This window comes from Rhea pennata, chromosome 19 (genome assembly GCF_028389875.1).
Source record: "Rhea pennata isolate bPtePen1 chromosome 19, bPtePen1.pri, whole genome shotgun sequence".
Classification (NCBI taxonomy): domain Eukaryota; kingdom Metazoa; phylum Chordata; class Aves; order Rheiformes; family Rheidae; genus Rhea; species Rhea pennata.
Window position 1 is genome coordinate 6,827,130 of NC_084681.1, and position 13,802 is coordinate 6,840,931.

General features: G+C 44.6%; 1 protein-coding gene across 1 annotated transcript; it reads left to right on the plus strand.

The window, feature by feature from the left end:
* The first annotated feature begins 5,731 nt into the window (after nucleotides 1–5,731).
* On the plus strand, nucleotides 5,732–13,330 carry LOC134149058 (ankyrin repeat domain-containing protein 40-like). The gene is made up of 5 exons (XM_062591838.1): nucleotides 5,732–5,883; nucleotides 6,448–6,596; nucleotides 8,098–8,583; nucleotides 9,165–9,340; nucleotides 9,977–13,330. The coding sequence occupies exons 1-5, from the start codon at nucleotides 5,750–5,752 to the stop codon at nucleotides 10,118–10,120; spliced, it is 1,089 nt and encodes a 362-aa protein (XP_062447822.1). The 5' UTR covers nucleotides 5,732–5,749; the 3' UTR covers nucleotides 10,121–13,330.
* The last annotated feature ends 472 nt before the right edge of the window (nucleotides 13,331–13,802 follow it).

Here is a 13,802-nt window from a genome sequence, read left to right on the forward strand (position 1 = left end):
ACCAATATATATTATGTAAAACCTTGTGACTTTGATTATGTGTCTATAATACAGATTAGTCTGTTTGGGTGTTTGGTGCTGACCTCCAATAAGCTCCTAAAGTATTAGCAAGAATTTGCAAGTGACAGGCAGGCAGAGGTGCTGTTCTGCCTAATCCCATTCTCAAAACTCTGACTATACAGTTTTTGCTGCTTTACTTAAGGCATTAGGTTATTTCTTTCTCTGTCCCCTCACAGCTCATTTTGTCCGTTTCTCCATTGCTTTGATGTATCACAAATGTTGGAAGATTTAGCTAACCTTATGGATCAGAGCCAGGAAGACAGCGAGAACAAATTTAGAATAGGAGGCAGAGAATGTACCAGCTGGAAGGTGATGCTGTCAATCTCCATGGAGACCTCTTTAGTTACAACTTTGCTAATCACTCTGTTGAATTGTATAGCGTCTGGTTGAAAGCCCATCCAAGTCAATGGAGAGTTTCTAACTGATTCGTAGTTTAAACTGGCCATGACTCAGGACCATGAAGAGTTTACAGGGCATAGCCCCTAAGGGTAGCTGATTATGATTTGCATTTGTGGTGTTTTCCCTGATGGCCAAAACACAGCCTGAGGAGAATCCAGGCCTTGATCCACTCTTCTGCACTGGGGCCAGTGTCTCCTGAAGAAAAACACAGAAACAAGTTTAGACCTTGCCTCAGCAAAACACTTTTAGTTTTTTGCTTAGGAATGCTGGCGAACCATCTCCGTAGCCTTGTTAACAGCACGTGCACCTCCCACAAGCGTCAGCTCATGCTGGAGATATCCTGGGACCAGATCCACAGGAGCCTTTTGCCTCCCAACCCCTAGGTAATGGCAAGGGGCTAAGCAGGAGGCAACTGCGTGTATTTTTGAGTTGGCCCTTTGTCACCAGGATGACCCTGTTTCATGGCTTGGGAGAACTGAGTGAGGGACTACAGGTCTGGCAGAAGGGAATGCAAACAGAACCAAGAGAAATGTTGGGGACATCCCTGAGCTCAGAGGGTTCTTGGCTTGCAGTTGGAGACCCTCCCCATGACTGCAATACAAACAACAGCCCTCAGGGGAGAAGTCTGGATCCACACACTGCAGCTCAGGCTTGTCATTACTTGAAGCCAAACTGGCTTTAGACACTAATCCACTGAACAATTTCCAGTTGTTATCAAAATCTATTGGACTGCTTAACCACGAGTCTCTGAGCTGATGTACCACCCCCTTCAGGTTCCAATTCTCCAACTTGTTTGTTCAGAAATGACTTATTTGTCCTACAAGTAGGAACAATGTTAAGTTGATAAATGAAAAAATCAGCTGCACATGGTGCCTAATTTTTAAAGGGATTTAGGGGCCTGAACAGATCCTTTTCCCATGGAAAACCATCCCCCAAATACCAGCAGCATTTTTCAAACCTCCATCGATGTTCACTCCATGCTGCACACTTGTACAGCCGTGTGTGTGTGCGCATGTGCCCAGCTGCTCTTTCAAAGCAGCTTGCACCTCCGTAGTTAATGAAGTTGTGTCTTCTCTCCAAGAGAGCATTCACAGTTTATGCTCATAACCCAACGAGGTCAGTGGCTGAGGTCCCTAAATCCTTTCTTTTCCCTTTCCCTCTCTTCCATATTTCCTTCCTGACTAGCTGGATTAGCTCTCCACTCTGCTTTCTGCTGAAAAATCTCTTTTTTAGGCACTCAGCTTCCCCTCGAGTCCCTGCGAGGACACTTGATGGGACCGAAAATCCACCAGACAGTCAGCTGCCCTGAGATTCAGGGATGTGCCACAGGGCTGAGAGCTGCCCTAAAAGCCAGCTCAGAGCAGGATTTTTTTATTTTTCCCACAAGAATAGAGGAGGCAAAGGAAGGGCCCCAGCCATGCTGCCTCAGGTGCTCCTCTTGCCTGACATCGTTGGTCAGCTGGAAATTAGTGAGTGGTTCAAAGCCCATCACCCTGGGCTCCCTTGACAGGCAGCAGCAGACAACAGGCATCTCCAGAGGAGGATTTGTCTGTGCTATTCTTAGGAGCCCACCCCAGATGAGATGAATCAGCCGCTGAGGGTGCATGGTTCTTCCCACCGGCACAGAGCGAGTGCCGGGTGACTCAGCCTTGGCTGGATAAAGCAGCGCTCAGAATTTAACCTAGTTCTCCCGGAAACTCTCACACAGGGACAACTATGGGGCCAGCACAAAACCCAAGTGTAACGGACATAGCTTTTTCCATGTGTTCTTGAGTTCCTTCTCTGTTACCTCCTCCTCCTCATTCAAACACTCAAGTGAGAGGCCCCATGTGAGCACCGTAAGTTAAGTTAAATGCTAGTTTAATATTGGGCTGGACTTTTAATTCATTTGACCGTCATTCTCCATCAGTTCTGCCATCTCCCTGGGTCTTAACGCTGCTAAGAGCTTTAAATTTGTGTGTGTGTGTGCTTAAGTAAAAATTTTAAGGCTTCTGGCCACCCCTAAATCTTTTTTCTAATCCCCTTACTCAAGTCCATGATTGGTTCAAATTGTTAGAAACATTATTTTTGGTGGGTTGGGTGGGGATTAGGTGTTTCAAATACGATTATACAGCTATATCTACATTCACTGTGTTACTGGGAATAAAACAATCATAAGCCTCTAAAAAGATGTTTAATAATAATTTTAAGTTATTGAGAACTTGGTTAAAGGAGATGAAGAATTAAATGTGAAATGTAAAGGGAAGGAAAGAATTCACAAACCTTAAAAAAAAGGCAGGGGGAGAGAGGCCAGATCACTATTTCTCCAAAAAAAAAAAAAAAAAAAAAAAGAGAGGAGAACCAATACAGAGGTTCAGCCACCATCAGAAGCTTATAGAAATGCAGATATTAAAACTCAACCAACAAAAACTGTAAAACTTGTTCCCAGGACACAGAACGGCCCAGCTCTGCACAAGTCTCTCTCCTGTGGTGCTCTGGGCTGCAGCAGCGTGTGGGTCTGGGCTGTGCTCCTGCTGCTACCCGGAGGTGCTGAGGACTTCTGATGGACGCGGCTGTCTCTCCGGCCATGAACGTCCAGGGAGTGCTGGGGGCCTGTGAATCACTAACAAAATACCGCCTGTTTGGGCTCCCCAAACACATACATGCGCAGCGGCTCGGCGTGTTACTGCCGAAGCCCGAGGACATCGAGGAGGCACATCTAGGAGGCAAACTGGCTTCTAGTTTTCGTGCAGCTGAGCCATGAGCACGCAGTACAGGGTGCAGTTCCCAGCGGCTTCCGAAGGCCGTGGCCAGCACCTGCATCTCTGCAAAAGCACGGCTGTCCTTTACCCTGGCACGCAACGAGCCGGGGGCAAACCCCGCTGCTCTCAGCGGGAAGTGTATTTGCATGTGCTCTGCACAGGTGTCGGTGGCCCAGCAGCACGGGGGCTTGCCCGGCATGCGGAGAGCCGGGGCCATAGGGAAAAGGGGAGGGACGGGGCAGAGGAAAGAACATGTTCTCAACTTTATTTTTGGTGTGTGCAGCCGCAGTGCCAGTGAAGGGGGCAGGGGAGGACAGGCAGTGCTCAGGTGCTCCAGCGTGCAAGGCGCCCGCAGGAAGGCTAATGGTGGCAGCTGGGGGCAGGGACCGAGGCAAACAAACTCGTGGCTAATCCTCTTCTACACAGTCCTTCTTGAGAGAGGAAATCTTATGACTCCAGGCAGAAGCACATTGTGTAACTAAGCAGTGGTGAACCCGAGTCGCATTTAGCAGGGCTTGGCATGACCACCCAAGAGTAGGATACTCATCCCGAGAGAGCACAAGTGCGACTGTCTCAGTACATCACCTGCCAACTTTGAGACCTCAAAAGCCCTGATGCCTTCAGGAGAGCTCCAGGACAGCAAAAGCAAGCCCCCAAACCCTTAACAAATCAGCTTGTTGAATGCAGCTTCCCTTCCCTTGGTGTTAAGAAACCACATAATGCCCTTTGCACTGTGCAGACAGTTGAAATCTGAGAGTCTAAGCTGTATAGAAACACTATGGATGTGGTTAGAATAAATTTAAAGGCATTTCACAATTACAGCAAGAAGTGCAAAACTGGGCTTTGGTCTCTTCTTGCTGTTCCAGTGTGACATCTAGTGGCACAGCATAGTTTTACTAACGAACTAGGACTTTTTTTCTTTTTTTTTTTTTTTTTTAATCTACCCTTGCACCCGTCTCCTGAATAGATTTTCCCCATTGGTCTTCAGAAAGAGGTCATGTGCTGCTTAGAAGGAAGACTATGGGCTGTTTTGTCCCTTTATCCTGTTGGATTTTTCCAGATCTAAGTAAGTTGGATTGGTTAAAGTTTTCACAGTGCTTAAAAGAGCATTCTATTTCCTAAACCACATCATCACTTCTCTGAATGTGTGAATATTGTGTTTGTATTTTAAAACTTTATGCAATGGATGCTAAAGAGAGATAAATGGCATGGTGGGTGACAATCTGGCAGCGATACGGGCTAAGAACTGTAATCACTTGAAAAGACAAATTGTACTGGAAAAGGGAAGTTAAAAAGATTTAGATGACAGCAGTCAGGCTGAAGGCTGGACCCTTAAGATTTCAATTTGCAGTTGTTGCTAAAACACGATGAGAAGAGGTGAAGTCTTCTTTGGAAACCATTCTCCAAGTCAAATATAGTGCTCTTCACACATCCGCTTCCTCCCTTGTGTGTTTCAGTAGGAGCTAGGCAAAATTTCTGCTAGGCCTGGTGGTGGTGGTGTGGTAAAGGGCTTGATCAAAGGCACGCGATCTGGTTTTGTTTTCTTTTTAATGCCATTGAGTCACTGTGTAACCTTTGTCACACTATTTCAGGCATTTTTAACTGCCATCATGGCTTGTGCACGCTCCTCTGGAGCTCACGGGGCTGTCGGGGGGGACGCCGCGATTCCACATCTCCCCGGGCCGCGGCCCCCGGGGGACGCTGCCCACCTGGGGAAGCGGAAAGGTCTCACCTCTTGGGCATCGGTCTCGCTACAGACCGCTTAAAATGAAAGCGACCGCTCTCCTTTCTCTGTCCTTCGAAGCCGAATTTCTGCGGGTAAATACTGGTAACGGGCTGCAGGCGCCGTCTCCGCCTTAACAGTTGTCGCAACTGCCGTAGCAGGAACGCGGCGGTCGAAAGCAACAACGCGAGCGCTAAATTAAAGAGCAGATTAAAGAAAATATCCTCAATCAGAAAAGTAATGAAAAAAAAAAAGAGTTAAGAAGCTCACAGCAGATCCCTCGCTGATGGCAGACTCCGATGCTAACGCAGAAGCCCTGAGGGCTTCGCCGGCGCGAAGCGGGGACCGTGCCGCCGCCTCGCCGCGCCGCGCCGCGGAGCAGCCGGTGGAAAATGCTCCCAAACCGGGCAGAAAGGAGGAGCGGGGGCAGCGCAGCGAGGTGAGCCCTTGCCGGCCCGGCTGTTGTCCTCGGCCCCCATCGCAGCGGGGTTACCTTCGCCTCGGCGCGGGCGAGCAGGGCTGCGGGCTACGCGCCGGGCGAGCCGGTGAGGAGCTGGCGGCGCCGGCCGCGGCCGGGCGAAGGGGCCGCGCCGGCCGCCGCCTCAGCGCCGCGGCACAAAATGGCGGCGGCGGCGCGGCGGCGCCCGAGCGGGCAGGGCCCGGCGGCGGCGGCGGCGGCGGGGCGCTGAGGGAGCCGCCCGCCTCGCCGTCCCCTCCCGGCCGGGGGACGGGCTCGCTCGGCCCCGCCGCGCCGGGAGGAGGCGGTGGCGGGGAGGGGCGGCGCGGCGCGTTGTCGGGCGCAGCCGGGCCGAGGCGGCCGCTGGCGATGAGCGGCCCCTCGGAGGCGCGGGAGCTGCCGGAGCGGCTGCGGGAGGCGGCGGCGCTGGGGGACGTGGAGGAGGTGCGGCGGCTGCTGCGCGCGGGCGCGGACATCAACTCCCGCAACGAGATCAACGGCTGGTGGGTGCGGGGCCCCCGCGGCGGCGGCGGCGGCGGCGGCGGCGGGGGGAGCCGCCGGCGGCTCCCGGCTCGTAGCGGGCGGGGCGGGGAGAAGCGCGGCGGGGCGGTGCCGTGCGCGGGGGCCCGCAGCGCCCCGGGGGGCCCGGCGGGCGTCGGGGCCGGGATGGCGGCGCTGCCCCCCCCCCCTCCCCCATGCACCCTCCTGAGGTCTTAGCACCCGGCTCTTGGCTTTGCCCGCTTACAGGAAAGGAAATGCTAATCCCGACGGGCTTCGAGCTGTAAAGAGGATCGCGCCGAAAGGAGGCCACGGCCTTTCCACCCGCCCGGCCGCCCTCTCCCGCGCGGGACCGCGCCGGCGGCTCGCCCCGCGTGGCGGCGAAGGTCCTCGCCCCAAAGAGCGTGTAACCAAATCGTAACTCAAAATAAGTCGTCCAGCGAAGGAACTTTACTCCCCGCTGCGTTAACTCCCCGTGCAATCCAGGCAGGCGGTTACGGGCCCGCGAGAGCCGACCCGCGGCGCGAGCTCGGCGAGGTGCCGCTCCAACGCGGACTTGCTTCCCGCAGGACGTGCTTGCACTGGGCCTGCAAGCGGAACCATGCCCGCGTGGTGTCCTGCCTGCTGGACGCGGGGGCCGACAAGGCCGTCCTCACGGCCAAAGGAGAGCTGGCCGCCCAGCTGACTTCGAAGCCAGACATCAGGAAGATTTTGGGAGGTACCATTCCTTTTTAAAAAAAAAAAAAAAAAAAATTCTCTAGGTGTTTTGTGGTTTTAATGCTTTTGTCTTGGCCACTAGATTATACCAGTCAACGTTTTGTCAGTATGTAGTTACACAGCCCTGAGTTATAACTGTAATCCATACGCACGCAGGTAGACTTGGGCACTTCAGTTGGAAAGCTAGGTGTTCAGAGCTCTGTCATCAAGAGACTGGAGAGTTGCACACTTGGGAAATGAACTGCTGCAATCCTGTTTTCTCTGACCAAACAGAGCTAGCATGTAGGCTGTAGCTGGAGGCTTTCACAGTTGTACAATTTGACCATTGCTTGACCATAAGAACTGTCGTACAATTAAAGCAACTGCTGAATTTCGGAATTGATGGTTTCTAAGAATTTTGTTACACCGGGACTTGCTGTAGTACTAATTTTTGCTTCATGATTCTGTCTATAAACCCACCAAGTCCCACTGATATATTTCATGTAAACTTTGCATCTGCACCACTCTTGAACCCTGCAGGTGCCTATTTCCATCAACACCACTGTACTATGGACTTGAGATTGTTTAAAAGTGTTTCACCTTTACAAATCTTGATGTTTATCTTCTGCTAATTGTTCTTATATGTGAATAGCTCTCTCTAAAGATACGATCTTACATTAATGGTATACATCTTAAAGGAAGCAGCAGCTAAATCATTGCTAAGGTTGCAAGAGTTGCAACTGAAGGAATGGCATATTCTCTGCAGAGTTTTGTCTTCTATTGAGCAAGGTGCTCGTTTCTTCAACTTCATTCAGAGCGAATGACTTGAGTGTTGTTTTTCTCTAAACTGAAAGGTCTGAGTGAATGAATACCCTGTTCATTGTTACTTTATATATACCTAGTTATTAAGCTGTCACGTGATTTCTGTGGAATAAACACACTTACATTTTTCTAAACGGTTTTCATTCTGGGAGTGCAAAGCCGCTGACCAGATCTTTCTAAACTGCCTTGACATTAGTATAAATGTCATAAAATTCTCACTCAGGCAAGAATTTAATTTACTGCAGTACTTTAAGCAGAGAAGAGGCGGCTTGGGTCTTACCAAATATTCGCGAACCCAAATAAGTAATTCTGTTTAATTTGTTGGTATGAGTCATAATAAACTATGCACAGCAGTGTATTAAAAGCATTACAAAGTGAGATTTAGCCAAGAACTACTGGTCAGTTCCTTTGAAAATGCTGAAACAGCAATGATAGAAAAGACATTGCTTTAAATATATTCTTCTGCTTTGCTTTTAAAAGCTCATTGTATAAATTTCTAACTTTTTCTTTCATTTTATACTTGCTTGCTTTACAGGTTATGATAAATTAGTATCATCCTTCTGATTACCTCAAAATAAGATACTGTAGTTTTAAGATGCACTAAGAAAACTTTATATTCAAAATGAGAAAGATCTAATGCATGTGGTTTTTTTTTCCCTCTCTCCAATTTCTATCCCTCCATTCTTGAACTGCACGGATAGAAGAAGAAAATGAATGTCAAGAAGTGAAAGATTTAAATTTGCCAATAGTTGCAAACTATTTGGCTAATCCGCCATTCCCTTATATTTACACTAAAGAAAGCATTCCAGGTAATTTGACGGAATCCCAGAATGAAAGTGTTTCCACGTCTTCCGGTTCTCAGTGTGAAACCAGCCCTTGTTCGTTAGCAACTCAGGTTGAAAGCATTTGCACATCTACATCATTGAACGGTGAAGATGATTTTCCTGCATTAGATACTGCAGAACAACTGCCCATCCCGTCGGCAACTATCGCTGCACCAAAACGCGTAATACCGAACGTACAGAATGGCCCTATTTGTCAACCATCCTTGTGTCATAGTAGAGGCCTGTTTTCTCCAGTAGCATCAAAACAGGCTATACCTCAGCAAGTGAATGGTTCACCTACTGGTCCTGCACCAACGTTTCAGCCCTTTTTCTTTACTGGAACTTTTCCATATAACATGCAAGGTAATGAAGTATAATTTCCCATCTTTCTATTCTATACTGTTCTGTATTTTGGCTACTTGTTGAAAGCTGAAGTTAAAAATGATTCATTTGGCTTTCAGACTAATTCGGAATGGAAGCAGAAATGTTAATTTTTTCGTTTTAAAAAGCCTCAGATGGTATCTAGGACTTTTTTTTTCCCCACTCCTAAATAAAATAATTGGTTATACAGTATTTTAAGCATAGTAAACCTTTGCAAGCTTTTTTTTTTCCTCCCATAGAAGGATCACTCGTTATGCTCAAGCAACATAAAAATCCAAATTTTGCAAAACATCTGTAGCATAAAGTGCATCTCAGTTTGGTAACGACTTTATAACTGGATGGATCCAATTTTTAACATTGTAAACATGCTTTTCCTGTACACTTCTGTTGTCTCAACCACCAACCTTCCATTAATTGCACAGTACTTATTAGTGAGATAATGGGTCTTGCACTTACAAAACCTGAATTCAAAAGACAACTGTAAATACTTTAGTGTTAGGTTTTGACTTTTTTTGAAGGGGGTAAAAAAACCCCTTTATTTCTTTTTTTTTTCTTCCAACTAGAACTTGTACTTAAGGTAAGAGTCCAGAACCTCAGAGACAATGATTTCATTGAAATTGAACTAGACAGACAAGAACTGACTTATCAAGATCTGCTCCGAGTGAGTTGCTGTGAATTGGGTGTTAATCCAGAACAAGTAGAGAAGATCAGGAAATTACCAAATACGCTGGTAAGAAAGGTAAGAGTTTTCAAATCACAGATTAATTTGATACTGTAGACATCAGAGAAGATACTTCTGTAGAAAGATCAGCAAAACATGGCATTGTGTTTATATATAAAAAAGTAAGTTCACAAAGTCAAAAGAATACTGGGCTTTTCTTCTTCTACCTTTACCATAGTGTATTTAAAAGCATTTTTTGTCAAATTAAGCGTAGAGAATTTCAGCTCCTGAAGCATATGAAATGACTACAGAATGCATTAGTGTGCTTCTAGCATAATTGCCACGTTGCTTAAGCACTTGCTTGACTAAAAAGAACAAATAGTAAGGGGGAAAAAAAGCCACAAATTGGCATATGAATAATTTAAAGGTATGCCATTATCAGAAGAACATGCTTCTTAGGTTTAAAAATACTTGTTCTCGAGTCCTTTAGTGAAATATGTTGTCACAAGTCTCAGTAAAGTGTCATACACAAACATAGTCAAAGATTTTAAAGAAAGAGTATATGCTGACATGATCTTTGGCATTATTTTTTCATATTATTGGGTGTGAACACTGCATGATTTTGATTTTTGCTTCCTTTAGCTATTCTAATTATTTACAAAATAAAAGTAGATGTGTTTAGAAGTGATTTGTTTTTCTCTCCATCTTTAAAAGGACAAGGATGTTGCCAGACTTCAGGACTTTCAAGAACTGGAATTAGTTCTTACAAAAAGTGACAACTCTCCTTTCAGAAATGCTGTATCAACTTTGACCGAAAGACCATGCTACAACAGTAGAGCATCAAAGCTGACTTACTGACTCTTCTAGATGAATCTAGAGTATGAAAACCTGGTAATTACATGCTAGTGCCTTTTGAAGGCAGTGAATTAAGTGTGTGTGAAACCTTAAGTTATTGTTAGGGTTAATATTTTAACTAATAGTTTATCTTTGATATTCTGCTTTGCTTTTATTTTTTCACTTGATGCTGTATTCAGATAAAGGATACCTCATTTGTCTACTAAAATCACATGATTCTGATGCAGTTCAATAAAGTTTATTAGTTTTATTTGGCAACAGAGGGAAGAACGAACTTAACTGTTGGTATGAAAAGTATGTTGAGTACTTGCACTCTTGATCAAGTTACAGCATTGTGGAAAAGAGAGTCAGGAAATAGTACATATTCTTTTCAAACATCCAATTAAGAGTTTTTTGGCATATAATGAACTGTTGCTCTCTATAATTCCTGCTTACAATTCCTCAATTTCTTCCTGAAGTCTTAACAAGATTCAGTGTCTTTTTTTCACTTCACTACAAAATGTTATGTAAACTGAGAACTGGCAAGTTGGAGGCTTGCACTAGTAGGAGTCAACAGAGGAGCATCTTCAAGAATTTGACTTTTTTATTTCCATTTGAGACATGGCTTTTAAATTTCACATATAGGCCTCGGAAGCACTGAAGTGCAATAGCAGTGAGTTAAGTGCAACAGACGTTCCTTATTGTTTGAGCTATGTCTGTATCATGGGCACAGACTGCCTCTCTGCAAGCTAACCCCAGAACTGCATCTGAAGCAGGTCCGTATCTGCTTCAGATCCATACTTCAAGTGCACAAAACTCTTATTTTCCTGCAGCACAATGTTATCCTGGCTGTGTTGCTGCTAGACAGAAGCCTGTATATATGTAAAATACTGTGTAATGGCTCTGCACCACACTGCACTGCATGATGCAGATAGATGGTCTTACTCTCCACCTAAACACAGCCCATTAGCAGTATGCCATTCTGTCTGCAGAGGGTAGAAATATTTAATACCCACAAGTGACAGGAGAAATGATTTTTCACTAGGCTGAAAATAAGAATAGTGGAGTAATACTGTCCACATGTAAACTGGCTGTAGCTTTCCCCTATAACTGTAACTTAAATGATGGGGGTGCTTCCACCTTCCCCCAAAAAAGCTGGAAGCATCTCTTAACTGCAAAGTAATAAAAGCAGAAAAGTAAGTTAACGTGCCAATTCAAAAGAAAGCTTGTTGTGTTTCAGGAGCTAAGGAAGTGAGCACAAAGCTGAGGCTGTCATTTTTTCCCAGTCTGTTGAGAAGACTCTGCATTACTTGCACCAAAACCCAGTACTGAAAGTCAGGTAACTTTGTAGACAAGCTTAACTTGCATGGCTAGTTTCTGCTGTAAGGGGAGCAGGAGAAGCACGATAGTATACTTTTGAGGTATCACAGGCTTAAGAAACATACTATGCTCTTGCTTAGCTATACTAAACAGGGAACAAACATAAACTAGAAGAAATGGCAATTAGCACTGCACACCACCCCCCCCCCCAAAAGACTAAATAAGCTATAACTTTCCACTGCACAGTTTACATAAGCCTGTTCTCACATTTACATAATGTCAAAATTTTTTAGCCAGGTAAGTACTGCAGAGGGCTGAATGCCCCCAGGTGCTTTCATTAAACAAAACAAAATACAAAGATTTTAGTTAAGATGCAAACTGATTAGTTTTCATATAAGCAAATAAAAAATGAAAATATTCATCTGTGGTTTTATGAATGGTGAAAGTCATCAAAACAAAATCTGAAATCATTCTTCTTCATCCCAAGCAAATTCTTTTAATGTACTTAAGTAGTGGCATTGCCGGAAAGTTTTTCCAGCTAACATGGTAGTCTGCAAACCTATACCTTAAGAGGCTTTGTTAAGGAGAAAAAAAAAAAAAAATACCTACAGTAATAACTTTTGCAGCAAAAACTTTAATTGGGTACTCATTTGTTTTCTTTCTGGACAAGAGTTATTTACTTAAAAAAAAAAAAGAAAAACACAAAAAACACACACACCACCACTGAAAATCTACTACTTCTACCTCTGGTTTATTAAGCTGTGAAAGAGCAGAGTCTTTATGCATAGCTGGAAGAGTGTTTCTTCGCTGATCTGGACTGTAGTGTCAATGGTCAGACCACAAATAGTACAATTGACCTGTTTTGGTCAGAGCAGCATGCCTGCCACAATTTCTTAGCATCCCGTACAGAAGCCGCTTTATCCTTGAATCAGCTCCTCCAGGGGCTAGTTTTGAGTTTAGTACAGGCATGCATGTCAGAAGAATAGGGACATCCCTTTTGCCAACAAACTAGATGCATGTTTCAATGTTCACGATTTTACTAACTTACCTGCACTTTCTTCAGCTCAAAATTTTTGCATAGTGGATTCAAAATAACCAATCATTACCCTTTTCCAGCTGCTCCGTATTACAATGAATGCAACTTAACATTTCATCAGTTGAACTCTGCCAACTATTGCAATGCTGCTATTTAAGGAATCTTAAGTGCACAAAATTGAACTTTTATTAGTTGACGTGAAGTCTTGCATCATTCCCTACGTAACTGTTTAAGTACCCGCTCCTCTCCCTTTTCCTGCATCCAGGAGGTGTGCTAGTGTTAAGTGTGGCTCAACTCTGCTAAGCTCAAGCCTGACACAGCATGAAGTAAAATTTCATAGCACCACCAGCCTATTTTTCTTGTAGGACAAGAAAGGGGCTTTCATCATAACACTTGGGATATCTATCCTTTCAGCATAGCTGGAAGGCTAGTTCAGATGACGTGCAATAACTGCTTGGAAAAAATCTCAAGTAGTATTTAATTTTGCAGTTGCTGTGTTTAGGAAATCAGTGTAAAGACTGCTTCTACTAGTTACTGAAAGTTCAGCTATAGCAGCAGCTGATTTTTAAAAAGTTTTGTTCTTTGTGGAAACTACAGCAAATAGAACTGTTAACTTCAGTTATGATCTGACTAATAGTACTAATAACAGTAAGTCTATGCATTCAGAGAAATATTTTTGTATGTTTTATGCCGTTTGATAAACTCTAAGGCACACTAGCTAACTTTTTTCTTTGAACAATAAACTGTTGGTGTGACCACTGAAAATAAGTTTACAGAACTTAGTATTTTTCCAAGGACAACTTTTGTTTGCCTACAGTCTTCTATTGAACTGACATTGCTACTTTTCACCTGTATTAAAGTATCAGTTGTTTCAAGTATGTAAATTTCTTCCCTTTTTTGCAGAGGTGGGGATGGGTTGCTGTGAAACAGTTAAGCTACTTAAAACTTTATCACAACATTGGGGGAAAAAATCATTCAGTAATACATTTTTAACACCAAATAAAACAGTGTTAGAGTAAAAAACAGGTATAAAGAATGCAGATGGGAGATGCTTGCTTAAGTAAGGTACCTTGCTTTTTGCACAGTATACCCAGAAAAGGTCCTGAACTCTAAAGAGGACACTTCAGATAGATAAATCTGTCAGGGACATGCTTGTTGTGGTCAAATCTGAAAGTAATTACTAGAAAGGCACTGTTTCCTATGTTTTGAAATACAGTACTTCACATCAGGTTTTCCTTCATCTCCCAAGCACTAGACTCCAATACTAGATGTGTCAGACAATCTGAATCCTGGCCCAACTCTACTGCAAGGTACCTTGTTTGATCATTCATACCTGTGCACAATGAACAA

Bases quoted from the DNA above. Each gene is read 5' to 3' on its own strand.
- LOC134149058 (XM_062591838.1), top strand. From the start codon at position 5,750: ATGAGCGGCCCCTCGGAGGCGCGGGAGCTGCCGGAGCGGCTGCGGGAG. The intron at 6,597-8,097 runs GTACCATTCCTT...CTGCACGGATAG, and splicing joins CATCAGGAAGATTTTGGGAG to AAGAAGAAAATGAATGTCAA. The intron at 8,584-9,164 runs GTAATGAAGTAT...TCTTCCAACTAG, and splicing joins TTTTCCATATAACATGCAAG to AACTTGTACTTAAGGTAAGA.